Raw genomic sequence first — 27,432 nt, 5'->3', positions numbered from 1 at the left:
CATGTTACTAACTTAGCTTCTTCCTCTGAGGCCTTGTGCTTTCTCACCTCGCAGATTTCCCTTGGATTGTGGTGGCACCTTATTGTGGTATGATCCAGGTGCTACCACAATCCAAGGTAATCTCTCTCTCCCCCAACCGGTTGAGGCAGATGCAACCCACCCAGAGCTTGGTTCTGTTTGAGGTTTCTGTCTGTTAAATGGAAGTTTTTCCTCACCGCTGTGTGAAAATGCTCTTGTGGGAAGTGTTGTCTCTCTGTAAATTAAAGAGTGTGGTCTAGAGAAACCTCAGGCAGACCCTTACTCTGTGGTGGGTGACCATTTAAGGGAGAGAGAGAGAGAGAGAGAGAGAGAGAGAGAGAGAGAGAGAGAGAGAGAGAGAGAGAGAGATACAGAAATATGACTCAATATGACTAGTTGAGACTAAAAAACGCACTAGATAAATTGAGTCCATTTCCCTTCTACCCCTCAACTCCCACAAAGCAACTCACACCTACAACCTAGAGGCCTAGAACCCCCTGAAAAAAAAACCCCAATCCCATCAATAATTAGGATTATTTCCAAAGAATTCAAATCATGTTTCGGAGCCCTCCTGCCGGATCCCTAGTACATCCTTTTCGGACCCCTGGGTGGCCCTCGGACCCCACATTTAGAGCCCTGAGGTGGTGAAACCTAAGGTCCTGTGGTCCTGTCAGCTCTGCGTCTCGCCTCGCTCTGCTGTCACTCTGTAAAAGCTCGCGGGGCTCAGGGTTTATTTTTGGACTGCCATGGTGTCTGTTCCTTCCATTTGTGCTGGAAGAGGGTGGGGGGGTCGAGTTGGGCTGGACATGAACCTGCCGCTGTGACACTCCGGGCTGGGACAAGCAGGCAGCAGCCGGCCGGCCGCTCCCCGAGCAGCAGTCGCACAGGTAAACACGCCATAATGGCACCATTTATTCTCCAGATGGAGCGCAGGGAAGCTGTTAGCAGTGGCCGACCTCTGCAGCGGGACATCTGACGTGTGTTTGGCCGAGCTCAGGGTGGGGCTTTTGTTTTTGCACCGGCAGGGCTGAGCTAAGCGTTAGCCTGGCACTCTTTCTACTCCCAACACACTCGGCCCTGTCATTTATCTATCTGCACCCAGGCATGAGTGAGTGATGAGCACTTTTGGCTTAGAGTTGTGGTCGTCCTGCTGTGTAATTACAGGGGGGGGGGGGAATAAAGTTTGATGTTGAACTTGAATCAATGTTCTCTCCTGTTCTGTCAAAGGGGAACCCGCCTGGAGCGCTTTGAACACCAGCGACACGTTTTTACCTGGTATGTTCCATTGTTTTTCCATATGCTTGCTGTGTTTGTGTGTGTGTGTCTCTTTTTTGGGGTGGATTCATTTACTTAAGGAGGCCATTGTGGACCAGCTTGGTTTTTTATTACACGGCTATTATTACCCTTTCCTCTTTTGAACTTGCGTCCTGAAGAAGGCGCGTTCTGAATACCGAACCTACCAGAGCCTTAAAAGGAGGAGTGGGCTCTCGTGTGTCAGGCAGGCGGGCAGCAGATTCGGGGCGCACGCCAGCTCTGGCATACATTTCACTGAGGTGACACACACAATAATCTGAGGATATTAAACACAGACTGCACGGTCATTATCAGACCCAAACTGAATTTGCGGGTGTATTTTTATATACAGTTCCACCCAATTTCTCCACCCTTTTGTGTTAAATTCTTGTGCTCGCGTGTGATTGGGCATTCTCAGTGACAACATGTTTCTGACGCCCTATCTATCCGGTGTCGCCCCCGTGCTGTGATGTCACGAGGTCAGATCCTCTGCATTCACTTTCACCCTTCAGCAGATATTTATACACATGTACCGTATGTGTGTGTATTTCTGTGGGAAGAGACGTGAGAGGGTCCTGACAAAGCTGAACTCCAGCCGCGATAAATAAAACCTGTGAACTGTTAATGTTCCTCTCGCCTCAGAGTGCAGATCTCTGGTATTTAATAGGGAGGCACCGATCCGACTTGTTCTGGGACTTTTGGTATCGGCCGATACCGAGTACCGAGCTGATGTCGGCGTTTGATTACTACGCTGAATGCCTCACTGTGGGGAAGGGACGGGGGGCGGGGGGGTCATTATTTATGTGTACGGCAAAGTCCGGCTCGACTTAAACATTGCTCTATTAACTTGTTAAAACAAAGTACAAATTAACTGAACGGTTATTCATTAAAATAAACAAACACAGGACTTTTACCCAGGAGAGCGTGGTTTGAGTCCCATCTGGAAATAAAACACAGTAACGCTTCTACATAAGAGTGACATGACACTGTCATGAACACATGAACCCTAATGGCTCTTATTTACTAGACGCGGCCCAGCTGGCGCGTGCAAATGTGACGTCATGGGATCGCCGTGACTATCTGCGCGTGGTGGTCGCGACACTAGTTGTCAAACTTTTATTTTTAAAGAATATTTAACACTGGAACTGGAAGACATTTTAAATATTCACAATAAATGAACAACCCAAAAAAGTAAATAAACTGGACTCTCAGTCTCTGTCAACAAAAACTGCACCTGAATAAAACCCAAAACATAACCAAAAACAATACGAAAACGCAATATTTCCCATTTAAATCATGCGATTGATTTATTGCATATTGCGACAGGCCTGCCAATAACTTAAGTTTTTATAAGCTGCGACAAAGGCCAAGGTGGAAACAGACGTGAGGAAACAGCAGAGAGAATGGGGAGACACTAAGCTAACGTTTGTAGCAAGCGTTGTTACCAAGTCAAATATCAAAATGTCAGTTTTAGGCTAACTATATGTCTGTAAGTTAACCCTTGTGTTGTCTTCCCATCCACCATTAAAAAAACAACTTTTGTTTAAGTTTTTCCAATGTTTTTGTGGGGTTTTTTCCAACGCTTTGGTCACTTTTTTCAACATTTTCATGAATTTTTCCATGATTTGGGCACTTTGACGTTTTTGGCACTTTTTCTTAAGTTTGTAGGTCTTCTTTCAGTGTTTTTGACAGTTTTTTCATTGTTTTTGTTGCTTTTCCTAATTTTATTTTTTTACATTTTCAGCGCTTATTTCGACGTCCCATATTTTCGGTTATAAAAACGGGTCCATTTGACCCAAGGACAACATGAGGGTTAAGCTAACACACGTAACGTTGGACATAATGTTAGCTTAGTGTCTCACAGGGGCGGATCTACCGGGGTGGCATAGGGTGGCAACTGCCAACCTAAAAGAAAGCCTTGCCACCCCTGCTGCCACCCCAGTTGGCAGCAACAAATTAAAAGTTACGGCCAGTTTGACCATTTTACAAGCGCGAATCTCCAAAGTCTGACTGCAGTTGCTTCCCCTCTCACACATCTGCCGCTCATCACCTGGGTCTCACCTTAATACCTATCCTGTGATAAAGCCCCTTACTTCTATCATACTTCTATCTCCTATTAAGTGAGATCACATCGTATGGTCACTTATTCCTAATATGAACTGTTTCACATGAAATCTTAAATGCAAGACATTGATTGCATGAGATTAAGTTTGTCTGTATGAGTTTGTAAATGGCAGCCTGTGCCCTTTTGTAGTGTGAACATACTACTTCTCATCAAACTGATTAAATTCAGTATATATACGTGTGACATATGTTGCCACCCCTCAAAAATTCCTGCCCCCCCTCTCGCCACCCCATAAGTATTTTTCTAGATCCGCCCCTGGTGTCTCCCCATTCGCTCTGCTGATTCCTCACATCTGTTTCCACTTCTGTCTTCATATTTCTAGAGTGTGGTCTAGATCTACTCTATCTGTAAAGTGTCTTGAGATCACTAATTATGATTTGATACTATACATAACTTTAAATTGAATTGAATAAAACTCTGAGAGCACCACCTGTGTCTATGGTGCAGCTACTCTGTCTTCAACTGCAGACTCCCAGTGTTGGAATCCTTTCCAGTGAAATACTGACACACTTTACACCGTTTAGCTTTCAGCATTTAAGCGTATTTAAGCAGCTACTGGCAGAAAAGATCATGTGGGCTGCCCACAATCGACAGCCTCGCCTCACCCCGCTACCTCAGCAGAGCAAAAAAACAAACAAAGACTCCTCTCATCCACGCCACTTTCAGTTCCTCCCCTCAGGAAGGAGTTACAGGTCTGTCAGAACCTGCACATCCAGGTTCAGAGACAGCGTCTTCTAAACAGCCATCACAACTCTAAACATTCAGTTACAGAAATAGGACTTCATCATGCTGACTGATTATACTGCCTGTTTTGCACTGCATTTGCACTTTTCCAGTACTGTGATTTTTTTGGTGTGAGAGTGTACGTCGTGAGTAAGTGTATGAATGTATACTAGTATTAAATTTCAATTAAATTTTATTTATAGTATCAAATCATAATGGAGTTATCTCGAGACACTTTACAGATAGAGTAGGTCTAGACCACACTCTATAAATTCCAAAACCCCAACAATTACAGTAATTCCCTCAAGAGCAAGTATTAGCAGTGGCTATTGCGACAGTGGCGAGGAAAAACTCCCTTTTGCTAGGTGACAGGTGCTTCTAGTATGCACTAGAAGCACCTGTCCCCAGTGGTGTAGTCTATGTGATACGCAGGTATACGCAGTTATCCCACTAAGAAAGCTCCAGGATTTCCATATTCCAACTTAAAAATGCCCAATGACAACAACATACTTTCCGTTATAGTTTGGATCTATTTTGAATTGTCGTTATTTTCTTCTTCGCATAAGCTAAATAAAAGGATTTTTCACCGTAAATTGGTGACTAAAAGTTATCTGAATACACAAAATGAAATCTTTGACGCTCAAAATAACCCTGGGGGGAGGACGCCCAGAATCCCCCACTCCCCCAAAGGCAGATTCTGGCCAATATATTTATATACAGTACAGTATACCCACTAAAATACATTAGACTACAGCACAGCCTGTCCCATTATGTGTATGTGAGGGTATAGGCGTGTGCGTATGAATGTACACTTCTAAGCATCAGAAGGAGTAGCACTTAAATTTCATTGTTTTACAATGACAATTCTGATTCTAACGAGGGGCTAACGTGATCTGCTGCGAAGTGTAATGTTAACTAGCATTACATGTAGCGATGCTTCTGTTGCCTTTGATGCCCGTTTCATAGTATCAGAGAGCAGGGCAGGCATTTTAAGTGGCACCGAAATCCGCGTTACTGTTCAATCCGGTAGATACGTGTTGGTGCCTTGTTTTCGGTACCCAACCCAGAGCACCTCCGCTCGGTTGGCTCTGATCGAAAAATCGACACTGAGGTCGGTTACACGAGTTGAGCAGCATAAGTAGCAGTATAGGCTATATATAATATACATTGTAAGCACCTGGCTTCTTTGCCATAAATTCAGTTTTTCAAGCAAAGTCTTGCTAAACTTGCGACTTCAACATACCTGAAGAATAAAATCCGTTTCATGTCTGTGGTACAATCCGAAAGGGACTCGCACCAGCAACACTAAAGCTGATTGGCTGCAATTTAAGTTGCATGTTAGTCTCATTTGTAGTCGTAATGCAGCGAATTATATTCAGACTTGCGATCGAAAGAAATAAAACGGCCTGGAATAAAAAATACTTTCGCGCTGCTGGAGCATTTTAATGAGCATCAGAAGTAGCGTTACATGGATGTAGAAAAATTAAGACCTGCTTTGACCTAGACACAATACTTCAGTTAATTTAAGACTTTTTTTGATTGAATTTGAGACTAAGACCCGGCAGACACCCTGTTGGTAGTGAATATCACCACACAGCAGCTTTAAGGCATTTCTCGGTTTGCTAGCAGACGAAATTGACAGAGGAAAAGTCAACAGAGAGCGTGGAGTTCTTTTCCCCTCAGATGGGGGCGGGACTTAAATGCGCTGCTGTGTCTCTATCTGCATCACAGCACTCTGATTTATTGTTTTCAGGAAAGTGATGCGGCCTGTAAAAAGCCTGGAGTCCTAAAACAGCGAAGCAGGCGATTGGCCAGACTCCACCCTGCCTTCAAACTAAAATTAGGCCGAGTAAAAGCTTCCAGGGTCAGCTGTGAGCTGGTAACATCATCCAGGGGCCCGTTTCAGGAAGGAGGTTTAACAAACTGAGTCTAACCCTCAACTTTCAGATGGGAAACTTGAGTTTTCGGTTCCAGAACAGCTGATTTGAGTTTGTTCTATCGACTCCACCCGGAGGATTGCCGCACCGCACTTGGGTCAGGGTTCAGTATCTTTTGGGGCCAGGGCTAGCAGGACGTCTCCGGTTGGGCCAGTGGTCCAGACTAGGTTGGTCATGATAGGCGGCGTCCGATGCTCCCCATTGCCCCAAATCCGTCTTGACGAGCGGGATCACAAAGGCTCACAGGAAACAAAAACCTTGACAAGAGGATATATGGTCCCGCCAAATCACAGACATGTCGATCTGCATGGGACTAATATCACCACAGGACCTCGGTGCTTGGAGGAGAGATTTTTACTTTAACAAATTACAGACATGACCGATTCGCACGGGATTAAGATCACAGACAACCTCCGCAATTATTACAAATGAGTCACCAGGTAATTATTTTTTGGGGCATTTTTTAGGCCTTTGATAGGACAGCTGAAGAAATGAAAAAGGAGAGAGGGGGGGGTGACATTCAGCAAAGGGCCGCAGGTTGGAGTCGAACCCGGCCCACTGCGCCGAGGAGTAAACCTCCATATATGGGCGCCCGCTCTACCAATTGAGCTACCCGGGCCCCCCACTAGGTAATTCTATTCCTGTGTGAATAGGTCTTTAGTTTGATTAAATTTTATTTATAGTATAAAAATCATAACTCCGGAAACTTTACAGATAGAGTAGGTCTAGACCACACTCTAATTTACAAAGACCCAACAATTCCAGTAATTACCCCAAGAACAAGCATTTAGTGGCGAGGAAAAAGTCTTCTAAAACCTTTTAGGGAGAAACCTGGGACAGACCCAGGCTCTTGGTAGGCGGTGTCTGACGGTGCCGTTTGGGGGTGTGATTAACAGTGGCAATAATAGTCACAATAAAGATAACCGACTAGAAATAGTAGTCGTGGTAGTTTAACAATAAATGAAAATAATTCGACAAACATGAGGGCAAAGCAAAATTAGAAAATTAATTTATTTAAGAAAAGAGGTTATACACATAAAAGTACATGAAAAAAAAAAGTTTAAAATGTCTGCAGTAGTACAGGGACAGAGCAGTTTAAAACATACACAGGAAATAGTTTGATACAGAATCCAAATAAATGCCGTCGATATTGGGTTCAAAAGTGAGCCAAGACATACTAAAGTCAAGTTTTTGAACCGTCTGTAGTATTATAATCTGTTTAAACTCTGCGTTTTGCAGTTTTTGACAAAGTATGTCTCTCCAAAACTGTTCCAGATTGTTCTCTAGCCAAAAGTGCAGAACACATACCCTAAAGTGTGATTCATCAACATAACGTGTGATCTCCATCAAATCTACGTGACCGGTAACGTGAAAACTTTTCTATTCAAAAAGACTTTTAAACTTTCCTACAAAACAAAATACTAAGATTAGGAATGGTTCCCCGAAAACACCCTGAAGAATACACAAACATTAAAGCTCACAGTCAGATATATACATAATAGAAACAGAATGTCAACATACAAAAGCAAAGAGGAAACGGAACATATATAGACATTTGATGATCAGAGCTTTTGAATTTGGGCTGTTGGGTTTGTAGATGTCCAACTGAGAGAGTCAGAAGAAGTGATTTATTGGCTATAAATGAAATATTGAGTCTGTAATGGCTGCTTCTGTTAAAATGTATGTGAAGCCAGCGGGCGTCAAAGTAAAAACCAACCGGAGAGAGACGACACCTCAGTAACGATCGGGATATAAATCTGCAAAAAAAGAAAAGAAAAAGTTAACCCTTGTGTTGTCTTCCTGTCGACTATGCAACTTTTTCTGGGTCAAAATTTATTATAAGTTTTTTTCAACGTTGGACGTCTTTTATTGACACTTATTGCTTTCCCACTGATGTTTGTCACTTCTTTTCAACATTTGTCACCTTCCCCCCCTCCCCACGTTACTTTCTGCAGCTTTTGACGTTTGTGTGGTTTTTCCCCCACGTTTTTGAAGCTTTTCCCAGCTTTTGTTACTTTTTTCAACGTTCTTTTATAAAAGAATTAAATTAAAAAGCTATGAAATTGAATAGAAATTGTGAAGAGCGTTGTAGGGAGCCATCCACGTCATTTCTTTTGAAAATTTGGTTGAAAGAAACCCAAATTTCTGATATAGAAACTTAAAATGGGTCAAATTTGACCCCAGGTCAACAGGAGGATTAAATATGCAAATATTATAAAGTAGTCCAAATGTCAATTAAGTTAGTTGTAATTGTTTGGGAAAGTTTTAGGTTTTAACCATTTTTCTTTGAGGTTTTTAAGAAAGGTCCAGTGAAAATTGGAGTATTGATGCATTTCCTGTTTGTAACAGGAAACTCCTAAAGGGTATTAGTTAAGGACAGACCGACCGTATGATTGGACAGAGTAGAAAAGAAACAGTCAACCCACTATAAAGTTGTAAAATTAATTTTTTGCGCCAAAGGTAAAAAGTTCAAAGACATTTTAAAACTTAATTCAAAATAAATTAAACTTTGAACTAAAAATATGAAAAATGAAGATCAAAACACTTTAAAAGAACAGAACATATTAACTGATATTATACAACTATGTCTAATGTAATATGCAGATAATATAAAATAAATTATATCAGTATGAAGTAATCTTCGCAACAAAATTGAAGTACAGGTCTAGAGTTTTAGTCATGTTCAGTCTGATTAATTCAGCCGGAATTTATGTACTCTATACAAATGCAGTTCTATTTTCTTGTCTCTCCACAGGGTGCTGAAGCGCTCATGGCTGTCGTTTACGGTGCTGCCACCCAGCCGGGCCTGCTTTCCCAGCAGTACCCCCCGCCCCTGCTACCCAAGCCTGGAAAGGACAACGCTCGTCTTCAGAAGCTCCTCAAGAGAACCGCCAAGAAAAAGGCCTCCACTCAGGCATCGCAGCCTGCCGTACTTTTCCGCACCAATCTTTCCCCTGTGAACGAAGCAAGCCCCGACCTCGAGCACAGCGAACACTCCACCCCGCCCAAGACTCCGGAGACACCGTTCAGCCTCTACAACGTCCAGCAGCCTCCGCGGTTCAGCATCAGGCCGCTGTACCGACATGTTGCGTCCCCTTACCCACAGCGTGCAGCTTATGGCAGCGCAGCGAGGTTCTCACCTCAGACAGTGGCCAACGCGTTGTACACTTACTCGCAGAACGTTAACGCAGTTTCTTCATCAGCCCACCTTTATGGAGTTACAACAGCTCCGGGGCCTGTCGCCGAGCTAGCAGTACCAAAAGTATCTGTGGCAGTCTCTTCTGTACCTGAGGCAACAGCACCAGCTGCCGAAATGAAAAAGCCAGCTTTTAGCACACTTGCTGAAACGCCTGCTGGTTTTATACCTTCTGCTGCTTTGATTCGTCCTCTCATTGTGTTAACCCCGCTCGTCAAATCCAAAAGCCCACGTCCAACATTCAAAGCAACCGAACCTTCAAGATCGCCCAAACCGATGTTTGACGTCCCGCAAATTAGGATGTACACGGCGAGCACATCGTACTACGAGTCATCCAGGACCCCACCGGTGTACGACACAGCTGGATTAACCGCTATCGGCAGCACAGTACCTCAGAGTAAAACAGCAACAGAAACAAAACAAGATCTGACTACAGCATCTGAGGTCAGAAGAGGAACGACCCCGACGACTTTGGCTCCTTTGCTGGGCACAGACTCCCAAAGAAAAACTCCAACATCTGAAATCAAAAGAGCAACCCCAACGGCAGAATTCAAAAGAGCTACCCCAACGGCAGAAATCAAAAGAGCTACCCCAACGGCAGAAATCAAAAGAGCTACCCCAACGGCAGAAATCAAAAGAGCTACCCCAACGGCAGAATTCAAAAGAGCTACCCCAACGGCAGAAATCAAAAGAGCTACCCCAACGGCAGAAATCAAAAGAGCTACCCCAACGTCTGAAATCAAAAGAGCTACCCCAACATCTGAAATCAAAAGAGCTACCCCAACATCTGAAATCAAAAGAGCTACCCCAACATCTGAAATCAAAAGAGCTACCCCAACATCTGAAATCAGAGTTAAAACCCCAACTTTTGAGTTACAAACATTAAGAACTTCAGTGGGACGCCCCAGAACCCCATCATACCACAAGAATCGGGCTACAACGCCTGTTTTTGAAGTCTCAAGACCCAATCCTCTCTTGTTTGCTGTGTCGCCGATCACAGTAGAGCCAGAGAGGTCAAGCGTGCCCAAAACGATTTCTGCTGTGAGCAGTTTGCCTGCTTCCCAAAGTGTGACAACTATTGAGACTGAGCCTAAGCCCACCGAAACTATACTGAATGGGGAAATTCATTCAGACGTCACTTCTGTAGTCAAACCAATCCCAAAAAGCATTACCAAGTCAAAATCAGAGCCTGATCTGACAAGACAAACTGCTCCAGCTGGCTCTCAGAGACCTATAACTGCCACATCTGAGCCAAAAACACCAGCAGTGACTTCTTTCAGCAATCAGAGGCCTAAGACTCCAACATACGAAGCATCCCGACTCATGACCACGTCACCTGGCTTCAAAAGACCAAAGACGCCTACCTATGGGACATCACCTTCTGGTGCATCATCTGTAGCCTTTCAGAGACCTAAAACCCCAACCCAAGTGGCTCTTAAATCAAAGTCTAGCTACCGTGGATTGACACCTGCTGAATATACGGCTTACGGCGGCATAAGAACTTACTCTCCGGCGTTTGGTATCTCCAGTTCTAAGATGCAAACCGAAGAGATAGAAGCTACAAAAGAGGAATCACCAGAATGTAAAATACCAAGCCAAGAACCGTCTGTGAAGGGCCTATATACGCCCGAGGTGTCTAAAGCCAAAGAAACCCCCAAAGATGTAGATTACCCTCATGTGAGAGATGAGAAGGTTGTCACCACTCCCTCAATCCCTATTATTGTTGTTTCACAAGCATCAGACACCTCAGGAACAACGTTAACACAAGAGACAAGTACGGTATCCAGTCAGGTGATTCAAGAAACACCAAAGGCTAAACCAACAACAACAGTGGGGAAAACCCCTGAGAAACAGAAGGTGGAAACACAAGTTGCCAAACCAAAGACAAAACCTCCTGAAGCCAAACACCCTTTGCCCAAAAGTGACGACCAGGATCCTTTGAAGGCAGTAAGAAAACTTTTAGGCAAAGACAAAGTCCAGAAATCTGGAAGTGAGACAAAAGCTGGCGTCTCCGATCAAAAAGAGACAGCGAAACCTGTAGCTGCCACCAAGAGTAACCAAGAAGGCTCAACGCCAAGCACTGCAGCGCCAGCTCTGCCGTCTGCAGCTGAGTCAACAGGAAGTGAAGACAAAGGAAAAGATAAGAAAGCAGAATCAGCTCCAGCAGTGAAATCAGCACCTGAGAAAAAGGAAGGCGATGAATCCCTCCCAGCCGAGCCCCTTCTTAAAGTCACACAAAGGCCAAAGGGAGTGAAATCTAAATTGAGCGGTTGGTCCCGACTCAAAAAGCACATGGTGGTGGAAGAAGAGGAGCCTAAATTTCCAGAGATAGGCCCTCAGAAGGAGGCCGCCGGGCCCAAACAGAGCGAGGCGACAACGACCGGAGAGAAGGCCGTCGACGCGCCTGCCACTCAGGACGATAACCAAACCAACGACGCTCCTATTGCAGCGAAGATGTGGAACGCCGTCCTCTTCCAAATGTTTTCCTCTAAAGAGAACATCATGCACCAGATCGAGCTGAACAAAAGCGAGGACGAGAAGAAGGAAGCGCAAAGTGACGAGCAGAAAGAGATACCTTCGTTTGCGCACCGGCTGCCCGTTCTGCTTTTTAGTCCAAGGTTTGACGCTAAAAAGCTTAAAGAGGCGGCATCGAGGCCGGTGACGAAATTTTCAACCGTTTTTGAAATGGGTCTGATTGGGCGGAAAGGTAAAGATGAGGAACCAAAAGACTTTAATAGAACAGCGAGAGGGTTCGCCGCTACTTAAGCTAATAGAGTAAAATATATAAAGTGCCAAGACGAAAATGTAAAGAAAAAAAAGTTACAATATATGTTTAATGTACAGGTGCAAGAAATCGTAGTCCGTGTTAAACGAATGACATGCGTTTGTAGAAGAGTCTGCTTTGAAATTTATACTTGACAAAAGCTTGGTGTTGCATTTGTGTGACTGGTTGTCTGGATGTTAAATGTTTGTATTTGTGGATTAGCTGGAAACAGAAAGAATGCCACATTTTGTCTTAATTCAGACGTCACATCAGATTAAAAGGTTTATGTTTTCACAAAAAAAAAAAAAAAAAAAAATCAGAGCTTCTCATTTGTTCCTTTCATCACATTTTCACAAATATAGAAATTAATACAGATTAAAGGGATACGCCACCGTTTGTTGAAATAGGGCTTATCACGGTCTCCCCTAGCTGTAGATAGGGGGGTCAACGCTTTTTTTGTGCATGCATCTTTTTAGTCCGGTGCAACACCGGCAGCGCCGCCGCTAGTTAGCATAGCGTAGTGAATGGAATCCTATGTTGCCGGTTAGCATGTTGAGTAAAAGTGAGCCAAGGCAAAAAAACAACCTAATTACTTGCACTGAGACAAAAAATGTGTTGGCCAACCTCTATCTACAGCCAGGGTAGACCGTGATAAGCCCTATTTCAACAAACTGTGGTGTATTCCTTTAAGTTATAGATTTGAAAATATTTGGTTGTCAAGAAAATTGTCTGAAACAGACTTTATATGCGGTAGCTCACTAAAGATTTAACTTGAAGTTGCTATTTAGCGCACAAAAAAAGTAAAATTCTAGTGAATATTTGTGACCGAAGACAATTTTGTTTCTCTTTAATGATCTTTCAAATATCCATTTTTTTTTTCAAAATGGTGCTACTTGCCTCAGGGTTAAGGGTATGTAGGAGTATTTTGTTTTTGTTTTTTTACAGAGTGAGCTGGAAAATATATATATTTTTTTAATAAACTGTGCAAAACAGATGTGTCCTCTTATCATAAGGGACACTGAAACTGTATAGAAAAATATAAATAAAATAATATTTGGGGTTTATGTAATCTAAAGGACATTAGGCCCTATGTAATCTAAAGGACATTAGGCCCTAGGTAATCTAAAGGACATTAGGCCCTAGGTAATCTAAAGGACATTAGGCCCTAGGTAATCTAAAGGACATTAGGCCCTAGGTAATCTAAAGGACATTAGGCCCTAGGTAATGTAAAGGACATTAGGCCCTAGGTAATGTAAAGGACATGAGGCCCTAGGCAATGTAAAGGACATGAGGCCCTAGGTAATGTAAAGGACATGAGGCCCTAGGTAATGTAAAGGACATTAGGCCCTAGGTAATGTAAAGGACATTAGGCCCTAGGTAATCTAAAGGACATTAGGCCCTAGGTAATGTAAAGGACATTAGGCCCTAGGTAATGTAAAGGACATGAGGCCCTAGGTAATCTAAAGGACATTAGGCCCTAGGTAATCTAAAGGACATTAGGCCCTAGGTAATCTAAAGGACATGAGGCCCTAGGTAATCTAAAGGACATGAGGCCCTAGGTAATCTAAAGGACATTAGGCCCTAGGTAATCTAAAGGACATTAGGCCGTTTCAAAACTGCATCAAGATTCATTTATTTAAACTGGAGTTAACTTCTGCAGAGTGATAGAAGAAATAAGCTGCCTGTAAACCCAGCGTTACAATGTTAGAGTACCTCTCTCTCTCTCTCCTCCACCCCTCCCTCTCTTATCACACACACACACACACACACACACACACACTCTCCACTGTGGCGCTGTGTCGAGCAGACCACTCTGTCCTTTATTCCTTTTCTTATTTCTTCATTGAAGTAGTCTTTAAAACAGCGTTAAAATCTTGTCTCGTGAACCCAACCTTGTGTCTCGCCCCGGTGTTCACATTCAGAGACCTAAACCCTGAAACCCTTACCAGACTCTCCGTTAATGAACTCTCCTCCGTTCTCGTCGTCCACGGGGATCTTCTCATATTTTCCGTGACCAGTGACCACAAATTTGTACTTTTTCCCAGCTGCTGAACCCTGAAGAGGAAAAAGATAAAGTGTCTGAGTGCCCTGAAACCTTTTCTCATCCTAAAATAATAAAATCTAAAAGTGCAGACAGGTCAGCCAAACATGAACTGATTTAAAAAAAAACAGTGTGAGAGAGAGTGAGAGAGAGAGAGAGAGAGAGAGAGAGAGAGAGAGAGAGAGAAAGAGAGAGAGAGAGACTACTGGATGTAAATGTGTAACATGTTTCCCTGTGTGCTTTAGCAATACTGTATGTCAATATGGTCATGCTAATAAAGCCTCTTTGAATTGAATTGAGAGCGAGACAGTGTGTGAGGAAGAGAGAGAGTGTGAGAGAGAGAGCGTGAAAGTGTGTGTGTGTGTGTGTGTGTGTGTGTGAGAGAGAGAGACAGTGTGTGAGAGAGAGACAGAGAGTGTGTGAGAGAGACAGCAAGAGAGAGTGTGTGTGAGAGAGAGTCAGTGTGTGTGTGTGTGTGTGTGTGTGTGTGTGTGTGTGTGTTCACCTTGACTCTGTGTGTCCCTGGCTGCCCTATCGAGTCTCCGATAACCTCCCACATGTTCTTTTTCTGCATCACATCTCCGGGTCGCACATCCTGACGGACCAATCAATAACCAATCAATAACCAATCCGAACATGTCAAAACCTAAAAATAAAATCCTTTATAAAGTGCCTTTCACAAGGTGGTAGTAGAAGCAATCCGCAAGATGCATTTAAAACTCATATTTGTTAGTAACTAAAAAAAAATAAATAAAAAAGGATATTTTTCTGACCTTTAATATTGGTTTCATTAATTTGAAACACCATTTAACTAAATATTTCTCAGATAAAAGAAATTCCAGGAGAAATACTTCAAAGTTGAAGCAAAAGAAGGAGCAGATTTGCCATCGTTGCATCTCGTTTCTCCACAAGAGGGAAACCTCACATTAACTTTTAAGCTGCACCTGAACATCACAGTCAGTCAGTCAGTTAGTGGTGGAAGATCAGCTGATCCTTTACTTCAGGAAAACTACCAGTGGAAGAATTAAAAAAAAATACTTGAGCAAAAAGGCCTGCATTCATTATCCTACTTAAGTAAAAGTACCACTGTTTTAGCATCAACATATACTGTACAGGCCAAAAGTTTGGACACACCTTCTCATTCAATGAGTTTCCTTTTTATTTTCATGACTAGACTACTACTTGTAGATTCTCACTGAAGGCATCAAAAATATGAATGAACACATGTGTAATTATGTACTTAACAAAAAAGTGTGAAATAACTGAAAACATGTCTTATATTTTAGATTCTTCAAAGTAGCCACCCTTTGCTTTTTTTATTAATAAGGGAAAAACTTCCACTAATGAACCCTGACAAAGCACACCTGTGAAGGTAAAACCATTTCAGGTGACTACCTCATGAAGCTCATTGAGAGAACACCAAGGGTTTGCAGCGTTATCAAAAAAAGCAAAGGGTGGCTACTTTGAAGAATCTAAAATATAAGACATGTTTTCAGTTATTTCACACTTTTTTGTTAAGTACATAATTCCATATGTGTTCATTCATAGTTTTGATGCCTTCAGTGAGAATCTACAATGTAAATAGTCATGAAAATAAAAAGAAAAACCATTGAATGAGAAGGTGTGTCCAAACTTTTGGCCTGTACTGTACTTACAGTATTAAGGGAAAAGGACTCATTGTGCAGTAAAATGTGTTGCGTTCAGGTTGGGCCTTACTGTGGGTTTGCAGAGCGCCGGTCGGCTGCCGTCTGACGGACCTTTCACCCACCGAGTGATCCGCTCGGCCACAACCACCTTCAACCCCTCGGCGTCCTGATCCAGACAAGTTTAGGTTACAACTCGATTCAGATTTGGGCCAAAATAACGCTGGGATACTAGTTCTAGGGCTGCACGATACGAGGGAAAGGAATATTGCGATAACAATACTTGCGATAAATAAACTGATATTAAAGTTTTCTCAGTTCTGCTGCTTTCAGTGTTCTGCTAAAACAGTGTTTCTCAAATGGGGGGTACTCTGGAGGACTGCAGGGGGTACGTGAGCGATTTTCTTGTCGCCGTTTGTGAAGTTTGTCATTTTTAAAAAGTTTTTGTCGCTTGTGGTCACTATTTGACCTGTTCCTGCCTTCCTTCCTTTATTTCTACGGTCTTTTTTCATAAAACAATTCCGTCTTTTCCAAGGTTTTTCTCACTTTTTCTAAGTTTCTGTTACCATTTTTCACCTATTCGTGCCTTACTGCCTTCTTTCTACCGACTTTCTTGAAGTTTTTCAGTTAAAGTTTCATGTTCCATGGCTGTTTTTTTGGTAAACCTATCGCTGGTCAGGGGGTACTTGGCTTAAAAACACAATTCAAACGTGGAACATTATTAAAAACAGATAACAGAACCACTGTGCTAAAATACAACAAACTGCCTGTTGAATTTAAAACGAATAAAAAGAAATCCTTTCCAATGTTCTTTCATTGAACAAATTGAACATTGAATATATAAAGGCACCACTAAAAAGAATGAATGTTACATTTTTAAGTGCAGTTTTTTGTTCTGATAAAAAGGCTTTGAGTGTCTTTCGCGACATGTTTATAGTATATATAGAATATATAGTTGATATTGCACTGACGATAAAAACATGATATTGTGCAGCCCTAACTAGTGCTAAAAAAAATTAAATCACAACGGTTCGAATATATTCTAATCTATTTTTGCGCATTATAGCCATAAGAGGGCAAACCACTACATGGGCCAGGAAGGAGCCCGGTCTCTGGGGGTTTCCTCACCTTGCAGGGGGCTGGCTTGGCGGGCGCTTGGCTCCAGGCGTCGCCGGCCTCAAACAGAGTTTTCTTGGAGGAGACGACCTCAGGCGAGCTGGGCAGGTCGGGCAGTGTTGCCTTCAATGCCCGAGCCTCCTGGGAGTTCTGCACAACAACAACAACAACAACAGGGCTGAGTTTATGGAGAAGGTGAGGAAGTATAACTGTGCCAAAGGTCCTGGTAAGGAGGCAGGTTTGGGGGAGGGGGGGCTTTCACCCAGGAGAAGGGGGTTCATGTCCCGTTTCAAATTAACAGTTTTAATTTACGGAAAAAAACCAGACCTACATCACGTTCTGCGTCATGTGCATAACCGGAAGTTTAGCAATTCCAGATTGTAACCCGAACCACCTTTAATTCTAAACTTCACCAAGTAGTTTTGGTGCCTAAACCTTAACAGACTAGCCTACAAATCTAGACGCTCCCAGGGTCCGTCTAGCAACTCTTCGTTGGCTTGCGAGCTGGAAAAACCAAACTCTAGTCAGGCCAATCACATCGTGTATAGAGTCGGTGGGCGGGGCTTATGGCTGCTGCTGGTGAACAGCGGTCTTCTGGAAGACTTGGAGTTCAGCTTTTCTTTGAGAAAAGAACAAAGAACGGCTCTGAAGTCATTCTTAAAAAAGGAAGATGTGTTCGGAGTTTAAAGTTTAGTCCATCAACTAGCGTTGCTCTGGTTGATTGGAGCGCTATCCTATTGTGTGCAGAGGGGAATTTGAAAGACAACCGTTAATCCCGCCCCTCGGATTGAGCCCAGCCAATGGGTAGTTCCCAGACCCAACATCTGGATGCATGACAGTTACGTTCTCTGGTTGAGATTTGAGGACTGAAAACATTCGTGGGGGTCTCAGAGAAAAGGAATACACGACCGATATCATCGTTGGTTTGGAGGATTTGTTGTTGCAGGTTTAGGTTCTCTGCAATCTCTGTAAATGCGTTCTTTTGGTCAATTCAGATTTCATTTTGGTACTTATTATGCATTTTCAAATATGAAAATGAAATCAGCTTTTATTTAAAATGTGCACACAAATTAAGTTTGATTAATTGTTTTTGATATTGGCAGCGTTGGCCTTCCGTATAATAATAGTACTACAAGAATAAGAAATAAAAAGCATCTCCACACTGGTTTATGGTAAGAATATTCTTCCTTCTTTTGTCTTTTTATAGCACTGTGTGTGAAACTTGTTTTGTTAAGCTCTCCGTAAACAGCGGCGTTCTTAAGTCAACGTCCAGGTCGCTGACCGTGCTGTTAATCAGCCTGAGGCGGCGAGCGAAAAACAGGGAACGGAAAGATAAAATGACAGGAGGTCTTAACGACTTATATCTGCCCAAAATAACAGAGGCGTCATGGCCCAGGTGCTGCAGAGATTTGGGACATCAGCACAAAAAGGGTCAGAGCTGCTCTTTGACCTTCAGCTGCTTTCAAACAATGAGAGTCCAAAAAGAGAGTCAGCAGCTTCTCGTGAGCCCGAGGGGTTCGGACACTTTAAAAAGGAACAGTTTGACGTTTTGGGGAATGCTGTAATTTGCACTTAATACCATGTTGAGGTTAGTCCATTTAAAAAGGGGAACTTTGCAGTTTTTTTTTAGCTTAATTCACCTTAACTGAACAACTTCGGAGTCATTGGAATGGTTACCCTTCTCCTCTAGAGAAACCTGTCAGCAAAAAGCAAGAAAACAGCGAAGAAATGGCCAAAACTGCAAAAGCGCCCCTTTAAATAATGAAACTACAGCCAGCAGCCAGTTAGCTTAGCATAAGGACAGGAATTCTCTAAAGGGTTATATCTGGGTTTTTTTTTCGGTCTAAAAGCGACCCTTACTCGTGTATCAGATTAATTCTTTAATATTTGAGTTTAAGAGGTGCTGGTCGAAGGATTTAGCTCGAAAATTCACACTTGGTAACAATATTTTTGGAAGCTCAGGACATTTCTGGCACTGAGGATATTTTGTTCAGCTTTCACTTCTTCAAAGCGCTATCTGAAAGTTAAGACGTGGTGTCAACGCTAAGGCTATAATTAGGCAAGTCTACATTTTCAACTCCATGACTTTATGTGCAGCTGTTCAGATGCTTTGCATTCTTTTGTTCAAGATTTTATTCAGATTTCCCAATACTGTGTGTACAATCTGCATCATATACACGTCCTGCTGCGACAAAACGAAAGACCCACAATCCTGACAAAGCTAAACACATATTTACCCCACAAACAACTTCTACCTCTTCATATCTGGCCGGCTTAAATGAAGTAGGTGAAATAAATGAACGTACACCTACAAACGTGTGTGTGTGTGTGTGTGTGTGTGTGTGTGTGTGTGATTGTGTGTGATTGTGTGTGTGTGTGTGTGTGTGTGTGTAAGTCTGCGTGCGTGCGTGCCTGTGTACTTGTATGTGTGTGTAGGTCTGAGTTTGTGTGTATGTATGTGTGTGTACTTGTACGTGTGAGAGTGTCTGCGTGTCTACATCTGTGTACTTGTACATGTCTGTGTACTTGTACATGTCTGTGTACTTGTACATGTCTGTGTACTTGTACGTGTGTGTCTTTGTTGTAATTGTCTCGTATGTATGTGCGCGTGGTGCATTAACGGCGTCTCGCGTGTCCGCCAAGTGTGTGTGTGTGTGTGTGGGTGTGTGTGTGTGTGTGTGTGTGTGTGTGCGTGTGCTGACCTCCACAGCGTGGGCGTACTGCTCCAGCTTGTCGTCTATCTTGGGCAGCAGGACGAGAGTCTGCGTCTTCTTAAAGCTGTTACTGATTCAAACAAAATACACAATTCACATTGGATTAGCATGAAAACATCCCAGAGAACGGTCGACTCGGCACCCATGTGCGTTATTAACCCCTAGGTCCATTTTGCGCCGGATTTCTCCTTTAAGACATCAGTAGATATCGTATCGTGATAAAACTTGTGATTTACACCCCTGGTGGAGAGGCCGCCTGTATTGATGAAGATATTCACCTTTTCTTCAGCGAGCGGTTCAGCGACTCCGTTCTCTCTGTGATCTGAAAAAAAAAGAAAAAAGTCTGGAGGTCATTTTCCCTCCTCTGAGGAACACAGGACTTTTTCCCGACTTTTGCCTCCGTCAAACTGTACGAGTCCTCGCACACGCTACACGAGGAGCAGAGCGTGATGGGAAACCGAACGAGAGACTGATCGGGTATTTTCTTTTACTGTTTTCTTAGCTTGTCAGGATTTTAAAATAAAAATCAGTGGTCCCCTCATATACTGTATCTGAAGTCTCTTTTATATAGACCTTAGTGGTCCCCTAATACTGTATCTGAAGTCTCTTTTATATAGACCTTAGTGGTCCCCTAATACTGTATCTGAAGTCTCTTTTATATAGACCTTAGTGGTCCCCTAATACTGTATCTGAAGTCTCTTTTATATACACCTTAGTGGTCCCCTAATACTGTATCTGAAGTCTCTTTTATATAGACCTTAGTGGTCCCCTAATACTGTATCTGAAGTCTCTTTTATATAGGCCTTAGTGGTCCCCTAATACTGTATCTGAAGTCTCTTTTATATAGACCTTAGTGGTCCCCTAATACTGTATCTGAAGTTCTTTTTATATAGACCTTAGTGGTCCCCTAATACTGTATCTGAAGTCTCTTTTATATAGACCTTAGTGGTCCCCTAATACTGTATCTGAAGTCTCTTTTATATAGACCTTAGTGGTCCCCTAATACTGTATCTGAAGTCTCTTTTATATAGACCTTAGTGGTCCCCCTAATACTGTATCTGAAGTCTCTTTTATATAGACCTTGGTGGTCCCCTAATACTGTATCTGAAGTCTCTTTTATATAGACCCTTAGTGATTCCTAATACTGTATCTGGAGTCTCTTTTATATAGACCTTAGTCGTCCTAATACTGTATTTTTTAAATTAAAGGAGGAAAGGGAGGGGGGGGGGTGTGTTTTTTTTTTTTTTTTTTTTTAATTCTCTGGGTGGGCAAGATTCAGAAAGAAAGGGAAAGGGTTACTTGCTACTTTGACCTCATAAGGAGAAGATTCCTGATTGGTCCATCTGAGCTTTCATTCTCTCAAAGGCAGAGCAGGATACCCAGGGCTCGGTTTACACCTATCACCATTTCTAGCCACTGGGGTACCATAGGCAGGCTGGGGGGACTCATATTAATGTTAAAAAACCTCAAAGTGACATTTTCATGCCATGGGACCTTTAATGCCATTGCTGCATTTTGTCTGTCTGTTCTAAGCCCTCGTCTCTTTGAATTTCCCGAATCGAAGTCTGAGTTTGTCCTCCAAGTCTTTCTGCCGCATTTTTCTAGGACTTGTCATCTCAAAACTTAGAGGATGTAAATCTGATGTAAAATCTAAAATATAGTTAGCTCGCTAACTCCGCCTCAACGTTAACCCCTTGCCAAATTGTTCACAGAAAACGAGCCGAATAAAGCGGTCACTCGTGGAGACAGCAGTGTGCTCTGTGTGGAGGAAGCACTAAGTTCATTTGACTCATTAAGAGGCCGGCTCTTTGCCTCGTAGAGTTACTCCGCGGAAGTCGGCTTATTATCGGAAGTTTATACGCTACCGTGACAATGGTATGCATATAAATGGCTGCTGCTCTGATCATTCTGCTACGTTGATTTGAACAGAAAAGGCCTTTCTATCCATTTTATTTCCATGGGTCTCTCTCTGTAGGGATCCTTTCCATAATGTCAGAACCCCTAGAATAATAATCAGCCTGTCAGCTGCAAAAACAGAACTTTTAGTGGACGGAAACTGAAGCTTGCAGATTGTTTCGCGGCTGTCGACTGCAGCGCTCTCGTTTAATACTGGACCAACGTCAAAGGTTGTTGTTCCCATCAGTCACTCTGACACAAAAACATGGGAACAGTTGAAAAAAAAAAAAATAGAAGTTACACTTTAACTTCCAAATATAGAGGGCTTTAAGTCCAGAGAAAGGTTTTGTTTTTCTTTCAATCTTGTACACACACACACACACACACACACACACACACACACACACACACACACACGTGCCGGCGCTATTCTCCCACATGTAGGGAACCTGGTGAGTTAACCTGCAACATGTCAGCTGTTTGGACATTCTTCAGCGTGTGAGCAGAAGATAAGTTTGCAATAAGCAACACCTGCGAGGAGACAGTAGGGCGTGGAGGGACCACACCAAAAACCAAAATCACTTTTTATTAGTGTGATATTAGATGTGAAAAGAAGGAAATGGTTCTAACATTGCTCTTTAGATGTGTGTGAGTGTCCCCACACCAGAAGTAATTTATATAGTTCTATTACATAGTGATCCATTATCTGTTCAAAAAAGATAGAAAATAAATATTTGTGTGTGCTGTAAAGTGGTTAGAAAAAATGAAATTTGAATCGGCTGGCCTATCTCAAATCAGAATCTGCCTACAAAGTTGTAATCGGTGCATCTCTAATTACTATCCTTTTTTTGCAAGAGCGTGGCTTCAATTTGAGAGCATTTCTGCAGATTTCACGTTCAGATTTTTAAATTCTTTCCCTCGAAACTCAAACTCCCCGTCTGCTCAAACAGTTTGCACTCACTCCGATGTACTGGCTTTGCAAAACGGAAGTTAGCGGACTACAGTTATGCACAGAGCAATTTATATAAATTTATCAACTGTCCTTTTATTGGATGAAGGTGTGCAGGGGATTGCTTTACCTTGTGAGTGGGCGCTTTGGGACTGAAGGGACTGAAGGCCTCGTCTCCGTCCGCGCTGGACGTACTCAGGCTCTTCATCCTCTCCGCTGCCTCCGTCCTCCTCCTCTCGATGTCTTCCTTCATGCGCCTCCTCTCCTCCTGGGAGTCAGGACACAAACACTGTTCAACTCCACACTGCTACATCAACTGCACGTGCTCGTTTCACTTTTAACGCTGTTGGCCGTCGTCCTCGGGTCAAATTTGACCCGTTTTCAAAGTTTCCGCATCTGATATTTGGGTCTCTCTCAACCAAATTGCCCCAGAAATAACACTGATGGTTACATACAACCAGGGTCCAAAATTAACTTTTTCGTCCACCAGCCAAATGGCTCGTGAATGTTCAAATGTTACCAGCCACTCAATATATAACCATTGTTTTTTTAGCTGGTGAGTGAAGCAAATTTGCCAGCCACATCCATATTAAACAGGCATTTGACTGGTAGATGGTGCTAATTTTGGACCTTGCATACAACGCTCATCGCAGGTACAATTTAGGATCAGTTCACTACTTTCATTGAATTTGGGGTGTACAGTATCCTGACCAAACTGACAGTCTGATTATCCACTCAATATTAACTATTTGTCAAAATTGTTTAGATTTAATAAAAAAAAATAAAAATGGAGGTATAATTTCATATGAGGTTTACGGATTATAAATTCCAAAATAAAGTGTAAAACTAGCAGTTATAAGTTGATGTTAGTGGTGAATCCGGTGGTAGTGGGAAAAAAAAGGGAATCTTGAAAAAGAAAATACATAAAAAGAAGCGTACTAAAAGGGTTAATTTTAATTTTTTACCTGGGAGTACAACAAGATGTAGCCTGGGAAAACCCTGACGAACTTCCGGCCAAAAGCCCATTTCCAATTTTTCCAAATCGAGACACCAATCACAACAGTTGAGGCGGGCTCTACACCAATCACAACCGTTGAGGCGGGCTCTACACCAATCACAACCGTTGAGGCGGGCTCTACACCAATCACAACCGTTGAGGCGGGCTCTACACCAATCACAACCGTTGAGGCGGGCTCTACACCAATCACAACCGTTGAGGCGGGCTCTACACCAATCCCACAGTTGGTGGGCTCTACACCAAACACACCCGCCGAGGCGGGCTACTACACCAATCACAACCGTTGGGCGGCGCGTCTACACCAATCACAACCGTTGAGGCGGGCTTTACACCAATCACAACCGTTGAGGAGGGCTCTACACCAATCACAACCGTTGAGGAGGGCTCTACACCAATCACAACCGTTGAGGAGGGCTCTACACCAATCACAACCGTTGAGGAGGGCTCTACACCAATCACAACCATTGAGGAGGGGTTTAAACTAATCACAACCGTTGAGCATGACGGCTACTGAAGCGCAGCAACCCGTTGATGCCGCCATCGCCGCTACGTCACCCAGATCGTTGCTCTGATTGGTTGAAGGACTATCCAATTGCGCCCACGGGCTCTGGTGGTCCATTCTTACATACCGTTTATAGTGTCAACCAGGCTAACAAGTTGCATGGTCAACGGGAAGACAACACAAATCATGTACTAAATATGTAATATTTTTAAGGCTTTCATGCGCTGTGGTCACCTCCTCTCTGGCCAGCCGTTGCTTCTCCTCCTCCTCCCGGCGACGCTCCTCTTCGTCCCGGACTCGACGCCTCTCCTCCCTCCTCTTCTTCAGCTGCTCCAGCTCCTGCTCGGCCTCGGCCTGTCGGTGCCTCAGCTGCTCCAGCTCCTGGCTCTCCTTCTGCTGCAGGCCCAGCCGGATCTTCTCCAGGCGCCGCTCCGTCTCCAGGATGGCCTGCGACTCCTCCGGCTCCGCGGCTCTGCTGCGAAAACACCGCAGTGGTTTTTTTAAATTATTTTTTTAATATTAAAAACCGTTTTGGATTGTCTGTTCTGTATCTGGACACCCCTGGTAGTCAAAGTCAAGTTAAATACTTTCTAGGGTTGCACGATACGAGGAACATACGTGATAATGTTGTTTAATATTGCGACGACACTACTTGCGATAAATAAAAAGATAATTGGTGTGCTAAAAAAATTTAAATCTATTCACATTCGTATCGCGATTCAAGCTCTACCGATTCAAAATAGATTCATGGAATTCCAAAAATAAATTTTTTTTTCTCGTTTCTTTTAAATGGCGTGTATACTATTGTCCTGAAATGAGTTTAGCTCGCCATTCCCAGAGATGGCGCTGTGTCGAATACACACTGACGCCTGGGGCAGTCTTGTCATAATCAGAAGAACGAGTGGAGAAGTAGTTTAAATCGGCACAAACAATGTCAAACCTCACTGAAAGAATTCTTCAACCTGCTCCATCCCATGGATGTATTAAGAGAACGCTCCATCCCATGGAGGCGAGAGTTTGGACACATTTCGGCTTTTAAACCTTTGAGGGGAAGGCTGATCTTGATAGGAATCATGATATGTGCAGGCTTTGCAAAGCGAAAGTTAAGATTTTGGAAACAACTTGATACGGCAACTTAACAAGGTTTACTCAGTGCTTTCAGTATTCTGCTTGAATACAACAAACTGAATTTAAAACAAATGAAAGGAAATCATTTCCAACTTTCTTGTCTTTCCAAATTAAACATTAAATTAAATATAAAAGGCAACACTAAAAAAAGAATGCCAGTTACATTTTAAAGTGCAGTTTTCTACTGATATTTTCTTTCAACTTACAAAAAAGTCGGAGTGTATTACGCGATACGTGTCAGCCTTTTCGCGATGTGTTTATTGCGCCATTTGATATTGTGATGACGTTTAAAAATGAAATGATATATTGTGCAGCCCTATATTACTATTGAGTCTTTTTAAATAATCAGATTTTCTGTTTATTCTCAGATGGATATATCTACCGCTGTACTGGCTGACAAAAGTCAAACATTTGTCATTTTCATTTTTAAAATACTAAAAACTGTTTGGCGGTTTACTGCCGATTGAATCCATTGTAAACAACATGGCCAAAACTGAGTGGACACCCCTGAAAGTCAAAGTCGAATTCTTTCTGAATACTCTGATCTTCTGTCCATATCCTCCGATAAACGGGCTGACAATAGTTAAACATCTGTCAGTTTCCCAAAGCTCATTACTAGACCCCGGCCGATATTATCGGCCGATATTAGGCATTTTCCGATCTACCGGTATCGGCATTTATAATGGCCGATAAATGAATATTTAAAAAAATAAAATAAAAACTGACTAAACCCCCTTCAACCATGTTCTGAGTGTTGGCGTTGCGTAGTTTGTCCACCAGAGGGCGCTCTACAACAACAATGTTGGCAACACTCGTGTTTAACCCTTTAAGTCTCATATGTTAAGTTTGTATTTTTATACATTTTATTAATCAGAACTTTAATGTTGTGACAATAAAACAAGTTTATTTTTAAACTGCATTATCAAATTATTTTAGTTAAGACTCCTAAATAACTACAAATAACAAATTTTAGCGAAATCCGTCAATGTTTTGTTAAGCGTTTCTGGATCGTTTAAAAAAAAATATATTTAATCGGCCGATATTTCGGAATATTGGATTTTTAGATCACCAAATATTTGTATCAATATCGGCCTTAAAAACCCTTTATCGGTTGGGCTCTGCTCAGTAACACTACAGCCATACATGTAATCACACTACACACCTGGTGGGTCTTTTTGTCGTCTTGCTCTTGTATAAAGTCACTTCCTCTTTGGTTGCGTCTCCGTTGCCGAGTTTCGACTCTTGGTGAAGGAACACCTTGGATGTGTAGGAGATTTTAACGTCTTTTCTTTTCTCCATCTGAAAAGAAAAAGTTCCACAAAACAGCTTTTCAAACATTACATGTCATTTAGCTGACACTTTTATCTTATATTTAAAATTTGCTAAATAACTTGACTCAAGTGGCCAGGTTGGCTCAGTGGGTAGAGCAGGCGCACATATACTGAAAAACAAAAAACTAATCTTAAAATAACTTGACTCAAATAACTGACTTTGTCTCGTCTCAAATTCATTTTGAAACCTGAAAATCTTGATACTTGATCGACTCGAATGACTTGCGACTTGACTCACAATCGTTTTAATAACTTCAAATCTCAATTGGACTTGCCTTGAATGAATTCAGACTTGACTTGGACACCTGAGCCACAGCCACTCCAGTTCATCTGTACGAGTCTTTAGACTTGACTTCGACTTGGCTGAAATTACTACAGACCTCTCAGATTGACTTTGACTTGTTATGAATGACTTTAGACTTGACTTAGACTCGTCTCAAATGACTAAAGAGTAGTTGGACTTGTATTAAATCACTTGGAATATGACCTCGTTTTCTTTCTAATTAATTCAGACTTGCCTCAGACTCGTAGCCTGACAAGCCAGACCCACATCCAGATGTTGGGTCTGGGAACTCACCATTGGCAGGGCTCAATCCGAGGGGCGGGACAAACTGTTGTCCCTCTGCACGCAATAGGATAGCGCTACAACCAACCAGAGCAACACTAGTTGATGGATTAAACTTTTGCCATATCTTGTCGGCAAAACTCCGAACACGTCTTCCTTTTTTAAGAATGACTTCAAAGCCGATTCCAAAGACCGCTTTTTGCCAGTAGCAGCCATCTTTTGCTGTCATTATGTTAAGCCCCACCCACCAACTCTATACACGATGTGATTGGCCTGACTAGAGTTTGGTTTTCCCAGCTCGCAAGCCAACGGAGAGTTGCTAGACTGACCCTGGCTGCAAATTACATTTGCTGCCGCTAGGGAGCGTCTAGATTTCTAGGCTACCAGACTCGTCTAGAATAAATTGAAACTTTAAAACATCTCAGGAGGTTGTGACTCTGGACACTACATCAAAACAAGGACTTGTATTTTTC

The 27,432-nt window shown here is 42.6% G+C and overlaps 2 protein-coding genes across 5 annotated transcripts in view; one reads left to right on the top strand and one right to left on the bottom strand.

The window, feature by feature from the left end:
* Nucleotides 1–779: 779 nt before the first annotated feature.
* On the top strand, nucleotides 780–12,437 carry prr33 (proline rich 33). 4 transcript variants are annotated; one of them, XM_039809080.1, is made up of 4 exons: nucleotides 780–905; nucleotides 1,246–1,293; nucleotides 8,852–10,050; nucleotides 10,132–12,437. In XM_039809080.1, the coding sequence occupies exons 3-4, from the start codon at nucleotides 8,867–8,869 to the stop codon at nucleotides 12,056–12,058; spliced, it is 3,111 nt and encodes a 1,036-aa protein (XP_039665014.1). In that variant the 5' UTR covers nucleotides 780–905; nucleotides 1,246–1,293; nucleotides 8,852–8,866; the 3' UTR covers nucleotides 12,059–12,437. The 4 variants fall into 4 exon arrangements, with proteins under 4 accessions (XP_039665014.1, XP_039665013.1, XP_039665011.1 ...); XM_039809079.1 differs by having other exon boundaries at nucleotides 8,852–10,077; XM_039809077.1 differs by having other exon boundaries at nucleotides 8,852–12,436.
* Nucleotides 7,089–27,432, bottom strand: part of lsp1a (lymphocyte specific protein 1 a) — a 70,258-nt gene continuing 49,914 nt past the window's right edge. Inside the window, 10 exon segments of the mRNA XM_039809086.1 lie at nucleotides 7,089–7,853; nucleotides 14,003–14,111; nucleotides 14,603–14,692; nucleotides 15,814–15,909; nucleotides 16,869–17,006; nucleotides 19,559–19,640; nucleotides 19,849–19,892; nucleotides 22,546–22,683; nucleotides 24,170–24,410; nucleotides 26,226–26,362. Of these exon segments, the coding sequence (XP_039665020.1) occupies nucleotides 7,831–7,853; nucleotides 14,003–14,111; nucleotides 14,603–14,692; nucleotides 15,814–15,909; nucleotides 16,869–17,006; nucleotides 19,559–19,640; nucleotides 19,849–19,892; nucleotides 22,546–22,683; nucleotides 24,170–24,410; nucleotides 26,226–26,362 (1,098 nt within the window). The 3' untranslated portion in view covers nucleotides 7,089–7,830.

This window comes from Perca fluviatilis, chromosome 8 (genome assembly GCF_010015445.1).
Source record: "Perca fluviatilis chromosome 8, GENO_Pfluv_1.0, whole genome shotgun sequence".
In the NCBI taxonomy this organism is placed as follows: Eukaryota; Metazoa; Chordata; class Actinopteri; order Perciformes; family Percidae; genus Perca; species Perca fluviatilis.
Note: the sequence above shows the minus strand (reverse complement) of the source record. Positions and strands in the feature narration are given on the sequence as shown.